The sequence below is a fragment of the Streptopelia decaocto genome (assembly GCF_964273445.1).
Source record: "Streptopelia decaocto genome assembly, chromosome: 2".
Lineage (NCBI taxonomy): Eukaryota > Metazoa > Chordata > Aves > Columbiformes > Columbidae > Streptopelia > Streptopelia decaocto.
Window position 1 is genome coordinate 61,666,246 of NC_138655.1, and position 19,584 is coordinate 61,685,829.

A 19,584-nucleotide genomic window follows, 5' to 3' on the forward strand; every position below is an offset into this window, starting at 1 on the left:
TGCATCTGGGGAGGAGCTGTAAAAATTGTCGTCAAATCCACATGTTGTATAAAATAAAAGAGAGAAAAGCATCTGAAAAGCCAAGAATGGCTTGAAGGGTTATCATGATGTCATCAACCTGACTTTAGGTATAGAAAAGCCGTTGTTTCGCACCTGAGTGCAGACTTCATGTCACTGATAAATAGAAAAAAAAGTCATCATTTATCAACAATCAAGTTATAAATGATCACCAGCTAATCAGCATTTAAAACAGTATTCTTTAATTTCAGTGCCAAAATCCAACAGCACAAGAAGAATTTCACCCCCTGTACACACACACAGCAGAATGCACATATCATAATATTAGGCTAACTCAGGTGTAAAGCTTTGTTCTCTAAACAGCTGAAGCTTCATGTCATTGTTTATATACACAAAACACACATATTTCTCCATATGTTGGCACCATATTGGTGTTATCACCACAGCATTCCCTCCTCTTCATATGAACTTTTGTTATAACATTTATTTTTGTGAGGCAAATAAAACATAGTAAATGTAAACCAATTATTTAACCAAATTACTTTGATCATGGGAAACTGACAATTAGTGTTACAGCTTCTCAGCAGTGAGATCCACACAATAGAGCAGCCTGGGATATTCTGTACTGCAGGGTATGTCGATGTAGTGCATTTATTTTGTATAGCAAGCTGTGAAAGATGAGGAGAGGAGTGCAGGAGAAGAGTGAAGTCCATCTTGATGAACTATTACTCTATCTCTGTGCTTTGTGTCTTAAGTTGCTTAGTTTTCCTAATTGATTTTTCATATATTGGGACAGCTCTTCACAGAAACCTTGATGACTGATGTCAAGACTTAAAGCATATACACGTGGGTAGGAGCTTATCAATGAATGTGTTAGAGACTTGCCAAATTACCATTTGTAGTTTTGATTTCTAGTAAATGTTGATGACGAACAGGTTAGTTCAGTTACCTATAATGATTACCCACTTTAATAGTTCTACCTTTTGCAGGTGGATTGGTGAAGTATTAAAATTATGTGCACTGGTACCACATGATTTGGGTTTATTCTCAAAGCTTGAATGCATCAGCCCTTCCACAAAATAGCTGTGAGTTAGGAGAGCATTCTGGGGATTGTCATGCAAATGAGGCCACCAAACATACCACTTTGCTTCAAAATTGCTCTGCAGTGACAAGTAGCTTTTAAAACTGGAGCAGGGTTTTCCAAGCTAAGTGGGCAACCCGATATATCCTCTGAGATCCACTTTCTAAAATAAGTGCCTATGTATGAAGTCCTAATTCCACATTTGAGTGCTCAGATTGGCACATACTACATACCTGTACATCTCATTCTAATGCAGATTGAGGTGGTCCTTTCTGCTTGAGTATTGTGTTTCTCCTGCATTCATACAGTGGAAAAAAAGAAAAACAAAAAAGCCCCAAAAAAACAGAATATGTACGTAGCACTGAGAAGCCGAGTTTGTTCTGGTATTCAGCACCTCTTAAAGCAAAGGTTTTGTGATACGTCACTTCAACCAGTACAAATTTTAATTAATGCTACAGCAGCTTCTCAGCAGCACTTGAGAACTTAGCCAATAGGTCATGAGGGAAAAACAAGTCCTCACCTGCCTCGTGGTTCACAGAAAGTATCCGTAATCAGAAGCTATTTTGGTCTCATTTCAGGACCAGTTTCACAATTGATAAGAAAGCGTGACAGACATTTCTCTTTCTTTGTAACAAAATGAGTCTGTCTCAAATACTTCTGTTGACTGTGCTCATGAAAAAGGGTGTGGGAAGAACAAGAGAGTTAAATGCAGTGACTATCCCAGGCGAGTTGGGACTTAGGTGGCTTTTAACCAGCATCTTAATGCCAGTTGGAAGCCACGATGGATCTCAGAGCACTGGCATTAAATGACGAAGTATGAGCAGAATCCGGATTATTTTTTTTTTAGTCTAAAATTGTATTAGTCACACTGAGAATCAGTTGGAATTTTGTCAATGTCCTGCATACGGCCCGAATTTTACTCATAACCTTTGACCGGTATTGTTCCCTGTGCTGTGCACTGAAGGTAACAAACCTGTCGGTAGGAGTTACAGGGCTGTCATAGGAATGGGAGTTCTCGATCTGCTGGCCAGTTAAGGATTTATAAAAGCTGAATGGAGGCAATGGGTACTGGATTGCTGAAATGTTAGAACAGCCGGGCCTCTCAAATTCCCCATGGCCCAGTGTCAGCTGCGTTGTCAGTATAGTGTTGCATGTTGCCTCATAGAAATGCCTGGCAGTCTTTTAAATACGGGTTTGAGTAGCTACTCCAAGACATTCGCATTCGAAAACGTAGTTTGTAAGGACTTCATAGCTAGTTAGATCTGTTCACTCGTGCGTCTCTGTCCTCAGAATTCGGAGCTTTCCTGGGATGACTAGTTGAATTTATGGAGAGGGTTGCTTTCTAAAGCTGGGCTTTCTGGTGTTCACTGCACATTTAGATGATACCTGAACTCCATGAACCAAATTCCCCTCAGACCATCCCAGTATATAAATCTTTAAATGTTGGTGTAGATGGGTTAAAAAAAAAAAATAAAGAGAGAAACAAAATGATTTTGAGAAAGAGCTATTGCAATTGCTCTTCATTTTTTCTGTTGTGTGTTAGCTACATTATCTCCCAACCTCTTTTGGAGCTATTATTTTAGTAAAACTTGGTGTTACATTTCCTTTTATTACAAGTGCTATTTATACACACATTGGAGCAGATCATGATGCAGCAAAGAACTTTTTACACTACATAGCTTGTGCAGCAAAATAGTGCATTATCAGCAATACATGCCTTAGTGAGGAATGTTTTGCTGTTTTAAATCTCATCCTTATGAGAAGAATGTAGTATCTATATACAAAGATTTTACTTAAAACTTTTGAGCTAAACTGTTTTAATCTAACTGAGAATGAGAACTTATTCATGATAATTAGACAAGGGAGGATTAATGGAAGACCCACACTATGTAAACTGTTTAGATGCAATTCCATATCAGCTAGAACATGGCTGCATTTATTTTTGCTGGCTCGCTATAAGTCAATCCCAGAAATAACTGGCAATCCCTTGCCCTGCTGCACTGAACCCCCTTGTCTCCAAACATGATGCAAAGTGAAGGTGATTGAAGTTTCATGAAAATGAAGCATGTGGTGTGGCAGACCCATCTGTGCCAGCTTTATAAAACAAAAGTGCCCAATTTTATCATCATTGCCTTTTGTTCTGCACAATGCGACTCATGCACTGGTTTTATGAAGCCAGTAGAGTCTGTAAACCTCGATTTATCTGACTGCTTCCCCTCTCCTGTGCTGGCTGTTCTCAGTCACACTGCCAGCTTCCCCGCCCCCACACCTTCCCCTCCTTCCCCAGCCCTTCTCCCCAAACAAATCCGAATCAGAACCTCCTAGCAATTTTCCAAGGTTCTGGGTTCAAAGACTAAACTAATTTGGTTTTGAATTGCAGATCAAACATAAACTGCAAAGAAGCATTTAATCAGTTAGGAGAAGCAAGGCGGTATGGCTTGTTTAAGTCCCAGAATCCATAAACCTGTAATGATTTTATTATATTGGTGTCAGTTTTCATTATTTTCATGAATGGGTATTCCCTGCTTAATGCACAATATTTGCATCTGATGAACCAACGAGTTTAAACATGGTTTGTTTTAATGCTTTGTGAATTTGCATTCAAATTCATCAGGAGTAATTCTATTTGAAATCACACAGGGCTTAACACAGTGGTTGCAGATCCATTCGAATTGAGATGCCAGAGTCAACCCATTAATCTACAAATCTACAATATAATTTTTGTATGGTGGGTGGGCTTTTGTTCTGTTGTTTTTTTTCGTGACGAGGCAGAGGGGATACCAAGCGCGTGTGTGGGAAGGGAAGTGTTGAGGAAGGTTGTGATAAATTGACCAAGGGAGGCTGTATCTTTGTTGTGGAAACTGGCCTGTGAAAGGAACATCTGAAAGGCCAGAGACCATGGTCTGAGCGTGTCTGTCACTGCCACTTGAGGCAGTTGCACGAGGAGAAAGGAAGACTCTGAGATAAGCGGGTTTCCTAATGTTTAGGATGATAGGGGTTGTCATCAGCACCTTCCCTTCAGTCTGCAGAGTATCAAAGTTCACCCAAAGCTCCGAGTGGTGCTAGAGCCTGCATTAGTATTTTAAGTCCTCTTGCTAAAAGCACCACTAGCTTTTCTGCGATCTCATGTTAAAAAAAATGAATTAATAAATGCAGAAATTTCACCTCCAACAGGAACAGGGTCATTTTGGAATAGGTGGAAGGGGCTATATTGTAGCAAACAGTGCTTCATTTCTTGACGGCTGCAGAAGAAATCTGTACTTCTTTCAGTGCTTAGAGAATGGTTTTAATTTCTGTGTTCTTAATTAGACTGAATTGTCTGAAATTAAGATGTTTGCTTAAGCTGATAGTTACCAGATTTGAAAGTGTATGTATAATTGTCTGAGAGCATAAAAACGTGTGTGTATTGGAGGGGACTACTTTGTGATAAGAAAGATGTATCAAAGACTTTTTTCCACACTACGTATATTTCTTAAATGTAGTAGTGAAGTTTTTGATAAAACTTGTTTTAAAAACTACAAAGCATATAGTTATCCATAATGTACGTTAGCCTGTTAAAAGGGATGTCTTTATTCATTTATTTGAATAGGCGACAATTCAAAATGGAATTCAGCAGATGCTTTTGAACGTGTTTCATACAGTCATTTTGCATAGTTAGGATCAGTTATTTCAGTCTGAGAGAGACTTATTTGGCTGAGGGCAAAAGTGATTTTTAGCTAACTCTGTGACTGCCTTCCTCTGAGGACAAGCAGTGTTGATTTGACCCTTATAAAGCAGAAATTAAAGAGTCCTAGTCCTTGTTTTAAATATGTCATAGACTGGGGCTAACTAAGGGTCCAATTTAGAGAAGCATTTAAGCCTATGCTTAGCATTAGCTCTATGCTTAATTCCCAAAAGCCTGACTACAGGCCCCTTCTTATGCACTTGCAAGAATCATGATGATCAGGAAGTCTACCATCTGACATCTGTGAAATGAGCTGGTAGACTTGAGTCTTTTTCATAATGAACCGGTTTCCATCTCATAAAATTCTGTAATTGCAGATGGTATCGGTGGACACCTATGACAACCTCAGCCGAGACTGCAGCCCAGCATTCCTCATTATAGGATACATGGACACTGAACTCCTCTCTGCTCATGAGCATGGGGTTGATTCATTGACAGGGCATTATCAGGGAAATTGCAATGATGTGACTAGTGCTTCACTGTGGGTAAATGGAGTACCTCAACTCTTGGAGTTGACAATAGGCTCTTCTAAGAAATGATAATGCTGTGATTAAGACCTAAAGCGGGGACTCAGTACACCTGGGAATTCTACCGTGACCCTGGCGACACACTTTTTGTTGTTTTTCACTTCTCTGCCTGAAAAGTTAGAATAATGATGGTGTTACTTAGTGATAAATATGTTAATAATTGTGAGCAAATCAAGAGATACAGTTGTAGAGGCACATGTTTAGATAAATGCCATTAGATTTTAAATGTGTTCTCTTCAGTTTGCTTTTGCAAGTGCTTGTGCCTAGTGCTGGTAGAAAGCAGGCCAATCTTCCTACCTAGTTCTGCATTGAGGAAATTAGCTTTAGGCACACAGACCTTGAAATCTTGTATAAAATTCACTCTATTGTGAAAGAGACCCTAAAAAATACACATGGAAGAAAAGAATACATTAATTTTGGACTTCTTTCAGTTTGTTCTTTTAGATACTGATACAATTTTTGTTCTGTGTATATTTTAATATGTGTATTGTCTTGTTTATAAAGAAAATAATATCATTCAAGTAGCTTTAGAGTCTTTTGGTTTCAGTAGAAGCATGTGAATGGTGAACCTCAACAGGTTTTGGAGCACCAGAGCAGGTACTGAAAGGTCTAGCTCTGAAATCTCCAAGTAAGCCCTGCCTGGGGCTCATCGCTGCTTTTTCAGTCTGTGATGGGCACAGGCTACTCAGAAGCTCTTGAATCTGCACATCTTCGAAATGACAGACCACAACGAGTCCTCCTGCACAGCTTGTCTGTAATGTGACTGAACTTAGGAAACTGTTAGTTCACTAAAATACGGCGGCTGGAAAATAGTGAGAGGTATTAAAAGAAAAAAAAAAAAAGAAGCTGAAATAAGAACCCTTTAACATAAGTGTCAGCAGGAGCTGTTAGTTTCTCAGTGTTTTTGAAAATCAGGTCTTCCAGGTATCTAGCTCCAGGCTTCTGTTTTATTTTGGTTTTGGTGGGGGTGTTATCTGGTCTCTGTCTTGTCACATATCACAAGCTTTACCACTTTCACAAAAAGGATCATACCTTCCTCTGAAATTTCGTCTACTGCACTGAAAACCATGAATTTCCAGCAAGAGTAATAATACACGGGGTCCACTTATGTTACCACTCACGATGCTATAGCACGTCCTGTGTAACGGCAGAATAAGAAGTGCATTCACTGCACTGTGCATCATGCTACAGACAAGTATACTAGGAGCCATGGAGTTTTTAAAGCACTTGGCGTCATTTAATTAACATGCTTTTAAGCATTATTTGGCTTCAGTTGTAGACAGATACATATAATAAATCTTTGAATAAGTGCTATCAGAGGTATTAGCTAAGTGGCATTTAAAATATATTAGAAAAATGTGATCACTGATAAGTTTTAAAATATTCCCTCTTTTTCTAGTCTAAATTGGGTCTTGGGAAGGAAAAAATAAGAATAGCTAATGAAATGACCTGACACAGTGGCAGGGTTTGTTTACTCGTCCATATTTGAATGGGTTGCGTGCTTCAAATGATTGACAGTCATTGCAAATTCTTTGGCTTTTTAAGACTTAAGGCACCATGGTCTTGGGTGAACTTTAGCTCAGAATGGAGTTGTTTACAAAAGTTAACTAAGTAGCTGCTGCAGAATCACGTGGATGTTTCACTGAACTGTTCTGGAGTACTATGGGTTTGCAGTACAAATTGTGATGACCTGGGTTAAATCATATCCTGAATACTCTGCAGTCAATTTATTCCAACTGGTATCTTCGTCACCATGGCACCTGGAAGCGGACGAGGTAGCTGGATTGGCTTTCCATTGCTCATCATGTCCAAATGTCTTCCCGCAGTAGGGCAGGAATGTTCTAGTGTTTCAGCAAAATCAGATTATGCTGATCCAAAAGGGACAAAAATTTTCCTCCCTTTTCAGCATTTGCAGAATATGTAGCCAGAATACGTGCACTTAATTCTTCGATATTTCCATGCAAGTCACCCTTCTAATAGTCCTTGTTTCACTGTTCTGAATATTCTGTAATCAAGATCTCTCCCCTAGAGAGGTCAAGACATAATTCAATTGTATCTGTACCAGAAAAATGTGCAGCAGACGTGTCTTTGAACGTGCAATTAAAAATTGCTTTGGCCCATTTTCTTTTCCTGTCTTACATTTTCAGAAATTCACATGTAATTTGATGAACACTGTCATTCTTTAGATTTCTTCAGCATTACAGTTCTCAAGGGACTTGTGTATCAATGAATGTCAGTTTTGCATATTTACTATCTCCACAAGTGCTAGTATGCAGTTGCACAAGTTGAATCTTGCATTGTTACTTGTGTATTTACTTATTTTACATCCTGTTTTTCTTTGTAGCAATGTTAACACTTCCTCCTAATTTAGTATTAACTCCATATGCCATCTAAAAGCTGTTGATTTCTACCTCTAGCTAACCAACAATTTGGGTAGTTTTGTCGACAGCGTGGTATGAAAATTATTCAGGTCTTGGAAGTGCAAATTTGCAGTGGAAGCAAGTCGAGTAAGGGGCTTCTGAGCACGGAGGCAGAGCTGCGCTGCAGCCGTTCACTTTGCCCATCCCGTGCAGCCCTGGCACTCACACCAGCCCAGCAATTCCTGCATTGATAGTGCTCAGTGATGGCTCAGAAAGCAACACCTTTGGTGTCTTCTGTCTTGTTTTATCTACGTACAGCCTAGTGCCTTCCAACGCTGGAAGTGGAAGACAGCTCATTTAAGTACTACCCTGTCAGTAGCACTGAAAATATGTTTCTCTCAGGAGAAGGGTCAGTTCTGTGAACAGCTCTTCCTTTGAAGATGTGCTGGAAACATGCTGCTTCCATCCTTCACCAGAGGTGAATCATGAAAAGAAGACTTTGTCACAAACTCGACCCTTGGAAGTAGTATAAAGGAGTTACCCGTCTCTCCAGCCTCTACTTCCCATCCCACCTCCCAGAACCAGCGTGTATTCCACTTCCTAAGTCATCCTAGAGTCACTGCTAAACCTGTGACGCTCTGAGCTGAAAAAATCAGCATCTTTTTGCAGCTACCACAATTTTAGGCATTATAAGCCTTGATGCCATCAGGGCCTTGGGAGGAGCGAGGGGCTGGCAGAGGGGAAATCCTCAGCATTGCACCTGAACCACCCATCACCAGGCCTACTCCCTGCTTCTCAATAGCTGGATCCCTTACATGAGACCAACTTTTGATGTGAGCAATCTGATGTCAGAAGATCAAGAACCGCATTCGTAATTAATTTACCTCTGTCTCATGCCATGTACCAGTTTGGGGACAGCTATGCTGGTGGTTGATCCTATGTTGTGGTTACACGTGTAAGGCCGAAGTGTCTAATCGGTTGTTTTCTTCAAAACACAGGGTGGCATGACCTGCAGCTTTCACAGTAACTGATCATAGGGCTTCTTTCCAGCTGTACATCTATTGCAAAAATATATAAATATTATTAGCCACTGGCATTATGTTTGATGCTATAAAAGCAAATAAATAGATCTTTCTTCACTGAAAACGTGTGCAACTCAAAACCATAAAATCCCCTTCCCTTGTTTTCTTCTGAAACTGGTTGTAACGCTCTCTTTTTCTCACTGTACCAGCCTCTGCCATTTGACCAGATGTATGTCACTCCTCCAGGTTTCTTTCTGATATTCTCAAGCAGGTGAGGGACAAAAAGGAAAATATCAGCTGTATGTCAGTGTCCAGATAAAAAGCTACAAAACTAAGCTATGAAACCCACCCTTTTTAGCAAAATTACCTGATCTCATATTGGCCCAGCATAGCTCCTTATTCCTGACGGTTTATTACTTCTAATCATATGAATCAGGGCTCATTCCAGTATGATTTGGATGAAGCCTGCAAAGAGAATACACTCACCTCCTCCGATGCTTTGGATATCGGTACAGAACATTTTTTCTGATAAGACGTTGCATTAATTGCTTTACTTATTAGATGAGTATTAGCTCTTGATATAAGCCATCCCATAGACTCCTGACACCTTGCATGCTGAGAAGTCTTGTCCTTGAAGTTGCTGTAGTGCACAATGATCAGAACTTACCGCTGATGTTTTGTTAGCATTTACTAGCGATGTCTTGGCAGAGGGGTGACCTCTAGTATCGTCTCTAAACATTTTCAATTTACAGACTCAAGAATTTCTGCTGTCTTCGCCTCTCATTCTTTTGAAGAGGTCAGCCCTTTATGAATTTGCCACAAGAAAGAAGTTCAAAATGCCCTGTATGCTTCAACAGCTTAATAGGAATATACCCACAGTGAACACACAACATACGATTCATTTTAATATTTATAGAAGAAATTCACATTGTTTTAAGTGTACACAAGCAGCTGCTGTCATTTGGCTATGAGCAGATGTTAGACCTCCGAAAGCTTTGCTGATAATTAAAATACTAACAGTTAGTGTTTTACCCCAGCTGCAGGTTCTGTTTACTGTAAATTTGATTTTAATGGTGCCTCTGTGCAGTTATTGAATAGAGGTTTGTTTTCTACTATACATACAAAGGTGTCTACAATGAAGACAAATGGTTATTTCCTGTAATTTACTCTGGAAAGATATGAATATACACTGTAACATAGCTGGATTTATAAATGAAATACAGATATGACTATGACATTGAAATGGTAGTTTCTGTTATCTTAACTAAAAAAAGGAACCAGGTAAACTTACTATTTCTAGTTCTTCCCAAGCATTCCCCCTAAAAACTGCTGTGCTTTTCAAATGGGTTGAGACGTGCCCTCCAGCAAAGAACAGGTGCTCCTTTTTACTGAATGGGTGCATAAATCAGAATAAATAAATACAGGAAATCACGATACTTGTATTTGATAGGTATGCAGAAGAATATAATTTCTGCTTGATCATTTAATAACATGATGTTTTATTTTAGGTATCCCTTACAAGTGTCTGTTCTCTTTAGTGTGTATATGTACATCAAATGTTAGGGGAGGCAGGCCGCTTTCAGAATTGTTAATCCCAAGGGCCTGATTATGCAAACACGATGCATAATGCAAGCTACCATGTTTAGTCCTTTTGAGACTACTGAAGCTAACTATGGCAGTAAGCAGTGCTCTTGATAATAACTGTTTATAAGACCAGGATCTAAATTTATATGTTATTGAAAAACAAAAACTCTTGCTGAGATAATAATGACAAAAAGGGGTTTTTGCTTTTTTTTGACAAAACAGTTACTATCTGGGACTAGACCTATTTCAGAAATCCAGATTATTTTCCTTATGAGCAGAGCTTGTGGTTTGGGTTGTTGGTTCCACACCCCCCCCTCCCCCCCCCCGATTTTCTCATATTAGCTTTCATATTATTTTTTTTATTATCTCTACTGTCTGCCTGGGAAACAGAAATCTCTGGTTTGACCAAGCACGACCAGTACCTCTTGAAACCAAGATTCTGATTTAGCAGTGCTAAAAATGCACTTTCCAGTTGCACTGCGGGAGGTAAACCAGAAAAAGTCCGTCCATGCAGCATCAATGTCAGTTGTTCCCAAACCGAGGGCCAGAGCAGCCTTTGAAGCTGGACTGCCAAGAAATGTCCAGGCCGGCTACCCTCACCTCCAGCTGCTAAATTGCACTGGAAGAGCTGGCTAAAATACCCCAAATAGACTCCTAATGCTGCTTGTCCATAGAGGTAATTGCTGTATAAGCCACAGTGAGGTTTTTGCTCACGTGTCGGAGCTGAGAAGACAAGCCTGCATGGTGGCGAGCGGGTAAAAAGAAGTAGTCTACAACAAAACTGGTTACTGTGCAGGTTATGCAGTTGTAAGATGTGCACCTTCACACTGGTACGTGTTTGCCGTGATCAGTGGGAGTTTCAGTATGTATATTTTTTATTTGCATAGCTTCTGTAACGCTCGACTCTATAGGGTTCATTTTTGACCTTGAGCGCAGGAAAAGAGAAACTGAAATTTTTCACAGAGGAGGCCTTTTCCCAAAGGTTAATTGGACACTGGAGAGAGACTAGACCAAACCAAACAAACTGCCTAAACACCCTAACTCAGCTCAGCTATTTATTTTGGTGGTTGTTTTTTCCTTTGTTTCTTTTTCTTGCTGTTGTCATAGTCTTCTAAGGTGTGGGAGGTAAAAATAACAAGCAGGAAATTTCAATCTGTTTTTCGAAAAAGAATTATGAAAATATTTCCTTTTACATTTTAAGGAAGCTAAAAGGACATCTGCTGCTTTGTTCAAGGTGCCTGAAATGTTAAAACTTCATCCTTTATTCAAGCAATTCTTAGAAGACCTTGAAGTTTCTAAACATGATTGAGTGGTTAAGGACAAAGCTAGAAGCTAAGGATGCTTTCAGTTTCAGCATTGAAACATGATGTTACTGGATTTTTAAGTATAAAATGAACCATGAACATTATTTGGGAATTGTTTTTGTTGTTTAAATTATCTTTTACGGTACTAATATACTGAAAGTAAAAGCCCTTGCTGCATCGGTATCTCTTGAGATTTACATACCTTGTGTCAATGGTGGATTTTTTGACGTCTCTTAGGGAGAGACTGGTTAAGTCCCTTATAGCTATACTTATTTGTACTGCTTTATAAATATTTGCTCCCTTTGTGGACATAATAGTTCTGACAGAGCCATTTTGGCTTGCTGATTTATTTGAGTTCTTGGTGTGACCCATCCTATTTTCTTTCCTTCAGCAAAAGACATGAATGAGCCTTCACAAGCTCTTAGTAGCTTAACAGGCTGATTTAGAAAATGCTGGCCTGTGTATTGCTTGTACATAAAAACCTTACAAATGAGAAAGAAGAGTTTTTACTATGGTAAGGCAATGGAGATCTGAAAAATATGGCTTATTGTTATGGTTTCCAAAATCAAGGAAATCCCAAAGTTAAGACATTATGCCACAGTTCTTACACTGCACTTAATTAATTAGAAATCAGTACAAAAATAAGGAAAAAGAAAAAACAAATTACAACAACAAAAAGAACAGAAACTGTGAGCCTGATGAAGGCCCAAATTATTCCTTATGAATCTGAACGGTTAACTTACCAGACCATTCAAAATATTGTACCGCTCTGTAGAAAATACCTTCTAAAATACGAAAAATCAGTTGCTCATTCAAGTGATGCCCAATATAAGTTGAATATTCTATATCTTTTAAATTCCTTGAAGGTTGTATTTAATTCGAGGAAAATATGTTTCTTTGCATTTGCATTCTTTAATATTCATTGCATTTTACTAGATACCAAATGTTTGTACGTGTCAATAAATAACACAGCTAATCAGCAAAGTCTGAAAAATTAAGTGTTGCTGAATAGGGCGCTATAAATCAGGCCTCTTAGAACTTTTGCGGAAAAGGAAAAATGGCTGGTTGAAGCTTGCTGCGTAAATGCAGATCATTTCCGCCGTCGTAATAGCTTCTTTCATTGATGACTTACTGCTTTGTCCTAAAGGTGCTCCTGGTGAAGGATGTCCTCGGCCCGGCCTGCCCTGCACAGCCGCTTGCTCCAACTTTTGAGGAAGGGTTAGAATTCTAAAGAGGCTGCTGGCTGAGAGCAAAGTGCTGCTTTACATATAATATTAGCCCAGACCTTCCTGACGCATTACGCGTTTCTTTCTGAGACAAGTCTCCTTAATGCCATCTTTATCTGCTACACGATGCATGAAATCTACTTTCTGTTTTAGAACTGCGGCTGACCCCCGACCCCGCGAGTGGTGCCACAATGTGACCTTTCTATTGTCATCAGCTTTCATTCTCCTGAAAATTCTATGAATTTTTATTACAAGTTTTTTTAAACCAGGCTGAGGCTTCAACAAATTACTTGACACAGATGAGATGAAGTTGTTGAAGTAGTGTTAGATAAGTTTTACAGCCAGCATGTGTGCTGCTGAACAGTACAAAGCCAGTGTCCTACAATGTCATACACCAGTAACTGCTGAGCCTACTATTGGATAAATACATCATTTTATGGAACATTGATTGTTCTATAAACCCAATGGAGTATTATGCTCTATGATCAAACCATTTAGATTGTGTGTAGAGCACAGAAAATGCCATATTCAGGATGGTACTAAAAGTGCCATTTGTGTATTTTATGGATGTCATTACGGGGGAAACTTCTCTCTGTAGGCCCTGTTTACTGCAAAATTTTTTAGTCTGTAATGACATTTTTCATTCACAACGTATGCCTTCAAGAGAGGGGGCCCTTGTTTTATTTGTTTCATTCGAGTTTACTGCACAAATCCTGTACATTTTAATTAAATGTAAGCTTAACAAAAGAATAAGGTATTTATTCCGTGGGGAACAAATGATGACAGTAACAAAAGAATAAAACAGACACACAAAAGAAAGTCAGGTATTGAGTAAAAGAGAGGGAAAAAGGTACTAAGCCTTATTTGTAGTTTCCCAGAAGCACATTAAACATCAAAGCATTTCTTTAGCCCTATTTCGGGAGTTTGTGGTCTCTGAGAATTAAAATAACCTGCAAATATGGATTTAACGTCTAAAAAATCCTGACATTTTCAAATAAAAAACTAACAGTCGCTCAGGACTCCAACTGATAAATAATGGCTCTGCTGAAATGACAGACTTCTTGGAAAGAAACCAATTCTGTGATCATTGCACCCCTAGATATGAAACACCTCTTTACAAATTGTCTGAATACGAGCTCTTGTACCATTATATTTTGTCATTTTAATGCCTATTTGTGTATCTTTTTAATTTGCAGTGACACACAATCAGCAACAAGTCCACTTTTCCTCATATTAATGTGGGCTTGTATTGCGGCTTATGTTTGCCATGTCAGCCAACACTTACCCCTTCTCTTTACCCGTGCTTAAGAGGGGGCAGGAGGCAGCCTGGATTTAGTAGGACAACATGATTTGTTACTACATACAGTCCAATAATGTGACATGTTCCTTAAATACTTAAAAATTCCTACAAATGTTGCATTGGATAGCAGTGCTCCATTATAGAAACGCACTGTTCCAAAGTCGAAATAGCAGCTAAGCCTCAAAATATGTTGTTTTCTAAATATCCTCCCTACTTGGCTTTTCACTGTTAAAACAAAAGAAAAGCAGTAAAATCTGCAATTCATATTTACCAAGAAAAAAATCACTAAAATTGAAATTGATGTTCCCAGTAAATTCTTGGTCGTAGTCCAGTTAAAATTTAAAGTTACAGTAGATTCACATTAGTTTAAATGACACTTGAACTTCTACACAGCTCTACATTAATTCATTATAGTTGAAATGGAAGAATCTTCAGTGGGTGAATCTTTTACAATCTGATTGAGGCTGTTACATTTTATAGGAGCCATTTTTCAAAGCAGTACTGACAGCACTCGAAGTTATTAAATTGCTGAATCAAAAGATGGACCTGCAATCGCATTTATGAACTGTGATGGAATAGCTGGGGTTGCGCTGAGCTGAGGTTAAGATGTTGGTGTAGTTAAGCTTCATCACACCCCTTAGTGACAGCAGTATTTACCCATGTAGTTTACTTTAATGGTCAGGAAGTGGCTTAACTCACCTCTGGATTCAAATAGATTAAGTAAGCAGTCAGAATGGCATAATTACCAGTGCTGCGAGGGATTCGCCGGGTAGCTCTTCACCCAGGAGATTTCCCATTCAATTGCGCAGCAAAGCCTGGACTTGCAGAGATTCACGGGTACCGCGTTCCCTTCAGGAGCTGAAAACAGGATGAATTTCCTTTTGCTTTCCCTTCCCCAGACCGGAGCGTCTCCTCAATGCAGCGATGCTGCGTCCCGTACATAAATTACCATGATCTTAGTGGAAAGATGTCACGATTTTGCTGCGCGTCTATGAAAATTATGATCGTAGAGTTATTTTGATTTTGAAATCCGGTGGAAAACGCATGATTTGTAGAGTTATTTTGATTTTGTGCCACGTCACTGCCAGGCTCCTCTTTTATCATGTCAACAAAGCGAGATTCCTGAGAGAATTAATTACTTCTACTCTCTTATAAAATGTGGAGGAGCTAAGATAATTGTCATTTTATGTTGATTTCCTCTTCCTATTTTTCTGCTCTTTGGGGGGTCTTGTGAATGTCAGTGCCTACAGAGAGCACAGGAAAAGTGGGGATAAGAACCAGTTGTACCACAGTAAGCTTCCTTCTCGCTTATGCCTGACAAAATGTACTTCAACTGCATGTGCCAGGTTTATCGCGCAGCATCACTTGGAAACACTCTGATGGTTTAAATTGTTTTCTTTTCCAAAGGTAACCTGCCATGCAAACTAAGATGGAGAAAGTTGTATAACATCAGTTTAGGCTTGTGAAGGTGATTTGCAGCCTTTCAGCTTAACAAAATGACTTCTTGTGCTTTGCAGTACAGTTCTCCGCCAGAAGCTTTGTAATGGGAAAAAAAAGATAGATAGAGAGATAGATAGATAGATGATGGATGGATAGATAGACAGATGACAAAAAGAGCCCAGTATTTTAAGTATTGTTGTTGTCTTGGAATATTAGCTCGATATGCACCTTAGCATATCAAGTTGCTAGGAGCTGCAAGATGCCAAGTACTCAATCTCAGAGTGACACAGCTCCTAAGTGTGAAGTTACCTTTAAGCAAATTAATATCCTGCTTAAGGTAAGAGTGTTTTTTCCAGGTAACTAGGCTGGTGGCTGAGTCAGTCAGGTGTGCTGGAGAAGATGCTGGGTGGGAAATGAAGAGGGAGACAATGGCATCAAAATGACAGCACGGCAATTACCTCGCCAACAAAAGCTGGGTATTAAGAAGATCAGCCACAGGTTTTCACACCCAGATATGTTTAATGTAACATACAATCCTAAAATTCATTACTGAAGTACTGAAATATCACCGATAGGATCTTCAATAAAAGATGTGTTAATGGCTTTTAACTGTATACTGTATTTATCTGGGTTTTTTTTATACAACGTATTTTAAAAAACACATTTAAATTGTTAATAGGCTGCAGAATTCTTAAACTCAGCAATTATTTCAACCTGTAAATATGTTATTTGGAAAACATGCAAATTGTTTTTGTTCACTTGCTCATTTTATCTGTTTTCTGCCAGTGGAATCTAAAAATTGTCAAAGAATTTTTTTCCATTTAAGCTACAATTCGTCAAAGTAATGAAAAGATATTTGCCATGACACCACGTTAACAGCATCTTTTATCTTGTAGGCATTGTGTCCAAGTCCTATGAGTGCCGACTGAAGGGGCAAGGAGCCACGTTCGTGGAAACGACGAGTCCGTTTACTGCAGCAGCACTGGGAGAGGTTTCTCCAGTTAAAGAGAAGGTCTTTCGGGGCAGTAGAAGACAGCCACAGTCACCTGAAGAAATTCAGCAAGTTATTATCATTCAAGGATACGATGGCGACTTCGCAATCGATGCCTCTGTGGAAGAAACAGCAGCGGCTACCCTTCAGACCCTGGCGATGGCTGGTCAGATGGCCAGGGTGGTCCACATTACGGAAGATGGGCAGGTCATAGCTACAAATCAGAACGGCTCCCACGTGAGTAGTATGGTCCCAGGGCAGATACTCACTGAGCAGCTAGCAGATGGTGCCACGCAGGTGGTGGTGGTTGAAGGAACGGGAGCTGATATGGAGGAGGCCGTTCGAATAGACACTGTTCCTGACTCCAGTAGCGCTGTACTGCAGCAGATAATGCAACAAGAAGTCTTAGATGCTTCTGAAGCTACAGTCCATCCTCCAGACTCCTCCTCGGCATTAGATGCCCTGCTTTGCGCTGTAACAGAGCTGGGTGAAGTGGAAAACAAATCTGGACTCCTTGACAGATGCAGGTCTAGTCACAAAGATTTCTTGCAAATGCCAAACCCAGAGATGCCCAGCATTCCCAGTGATGCAGAGGGACAAGAAATACAAATGTTCCATGAAGTTCAAGAGACTCAGGAAGATACCAAAACTATGGAAGTAGTGACGCGGGTCATGCACCCATCGGCTATAATTGCATCTCAGGAGACAGCTCAGGCTGCATTCAAGAAAATGGTCCAAGGAGTATTACAGTTTGCTGTGTGTGATACGGCTGCAGCCGACCAGCTGATGAAAGAAGGTGTCACTCAGGTCATTGTAAATGAGGAAGGGACTGTGCATATGGTGGCTAGAGAAGGCTCTCAGATAATCATGCAGGAAGCTGGTAGCCACACGCTCAGCGTCCAGAGCGAACACATGGATTTAGTGGAGTCGGATGGGGAAATATCACAGATTATAGTCGCAGAAGAAATAGCTCAAGCCATGGTACAGGGTTCTGATGGCGACTTCTCTGAAGGTGCAACCCACTACATCGTCACAGAATTGCCACCAGACATGCAGGATGAACCTGGTGTCTACTCGCACGCTGTGATAGAGACAGCCGAGGATCCAGAGATTTTGCAGGCTGGTACTGCTATGAAAGCAGAATCTGTATCCCCTGATAGAGCAGAAGAACAGTTAACAAGCATGGTCATTTATACAGAGGGTGGCTCACAAGTAATTAAGGGCCAGAGAGATGATAATGAAGTACAAGAAGCATGAAGAGCTTCATCTCCTAAGCTCGATGCAGGGCAAAGCTGGAAGTTACCAGATCCATGGAGGTGCTGAATTCCTGGGACGTTTTCTGTAAAACCTTCTCAATACGATGTCCTCCTGGCCAGGTAGAAAATACCCTGTGGGAGGTGAAGGTCAGCTGTGAGGAAGAGCTCACTGAAAAGGATAGTACAATCTTGTTATAATAGCTCTAAGAATTATTATATGGGAATATTATAAAACAAGCATATCAGGCCACAAAAGATGATAAAAAGCCCCCCAAAAGTGTGGGTATTGTTCTGTTCACTGCTTGTTTGTTTATTTTTTGGTTTTTTTAAATGTGATTTTATCTCAGATTAATACCCTGCCTTCTGTCATTTTTGTCTAACAATTACAGGAGCAAAATAATTCCACTTATGTGTACCTTTTGTGAACAGATAAATAAGCATAAAATACAAAACCCACAGTAACAAGGTGAACAGGTAAGCTTACATACTGTAAACAGTGCCCTTCTTTATTTTAAAGAAGAAGAGGTGACATTTTGCCTTCTAGAACCTTACATTAAAGTATCACTGGCTAAAAGTATGTTAACAAAATAAGTATCTTTTGCATCTAAAATAAAATTTTTCATAGTAGCCTACTCTTTCGTGGTATCACATAGGACTTTCTCTAAAGAAGAGCTCAAAAAAGTGACACTTCAGAAAATTGTTGATTATACATATTCAGGAAGAAGAACTTGATGCCTATAACTTCCACTTAATTTTAGATGAGAGTCCTACATAAGGAATTTACATTTTTTGAAAAAAACATATTGTCACTGTCAGTGTTTTGCTTTTCTTATAAATAGTGCTTCATATAAATACCATTTTGCAGTTCATTTTGTGAGCGACTTCTGAAATGTTATGGGGGTTTTTAAAGAAAATTCCAACATTGACATTAACAAGTAGAAAAAAAAAAGGTGACCTTGTATTTCTTGCTTAGTCCAGAATGTCAGTTATTTACTTGTGGATATACTGCAATTGTTCAATGCAAGTTCATGTTGAGAAGATTTGTTTCATAATACAACTGCTTTTGTTTCTTTAAAAAAAAATGTAAAATATAAACTGGCGAGGTTGGGGATTATTTTTTTTTGTCTTTCAAATAAAATGTTAGCATTAAAATGAAGCATCATGATTTTTAATATTAAGCAATAAACAGAACTGGCATTCAGCAGGAGCAAACGAATGCTATCTGTTATGTCTGCATTTTCTCTTTTCTTTTCTCTAGCTCACTAGATAGATAAAGATAAAAGAATCTAATTTCTGAAGTGTGCCTCATGCATGCTTAATATAATTGTGGAAGTGTTTAGGGTATAAGCCATGCTGACTCTAGAGATAACTGGGTTTCCTATCATGTTTAATATCTGAAAATTATCAACTGTAAGAAAGTTGGGGCGAGGTAAAACAATAGTTCCTTCCTGAAGCAACTGTTTAAAAGTGTATTTTCTGATAGGGCTGCTTAGAAAAGGTGCTTCGTTCTGGGGCTGTAAGATCCTGCTGTCTTTTCATCTCTTTTTATCATTATTTTTTTAAATTTTATTATTTTCCAGGAATTAAGGTTGTGTCTTTGTCAAACCCCAAAAAAAGTAAATTTCAAGTTAGACATCGAGATTCATAATTGGCCGAGTTTGACTTGCTCATCTTTCTTAAAAGTGACAGGCTGTTCACTTACTCTTAAATACTGTCTTCAGCAAACAGTGACAGGATCAACTCCCGTTTGT

The 19,584-nt window shown here is 39.2% G+C and overlaps 1 protein-coding gene across 3 annotated transcripts in view; it reads left to right on the plus strand.

Moving 5' to 3' along the window:
• The window catches only part of ZNF407 (zinc finger protein 407), a 348,213-nt gene extending 329,164 nt beyond the window's left edge, over positions 1-19,049 (plus strand). For all 3 annotated transcript variants that reach the window (XM_082045091.1, XM_082045093.1, XM_082045092.1), the window contains exon 9: positions 16,483-19,049. In XM_082045091.1, coding sequence (XP_081901217.1) covers positions 16,483-17,834 — 1,352 coding nt within the window. In that variant the 3' untranslated portion in view covers positions 17,835-19,049. The remainder of the gene's footprint in view (positions 1-16,482) is intronic.
• The last annotated feature ends 535 nt before the right edge of the window (positions 19,050-19,584 follow it).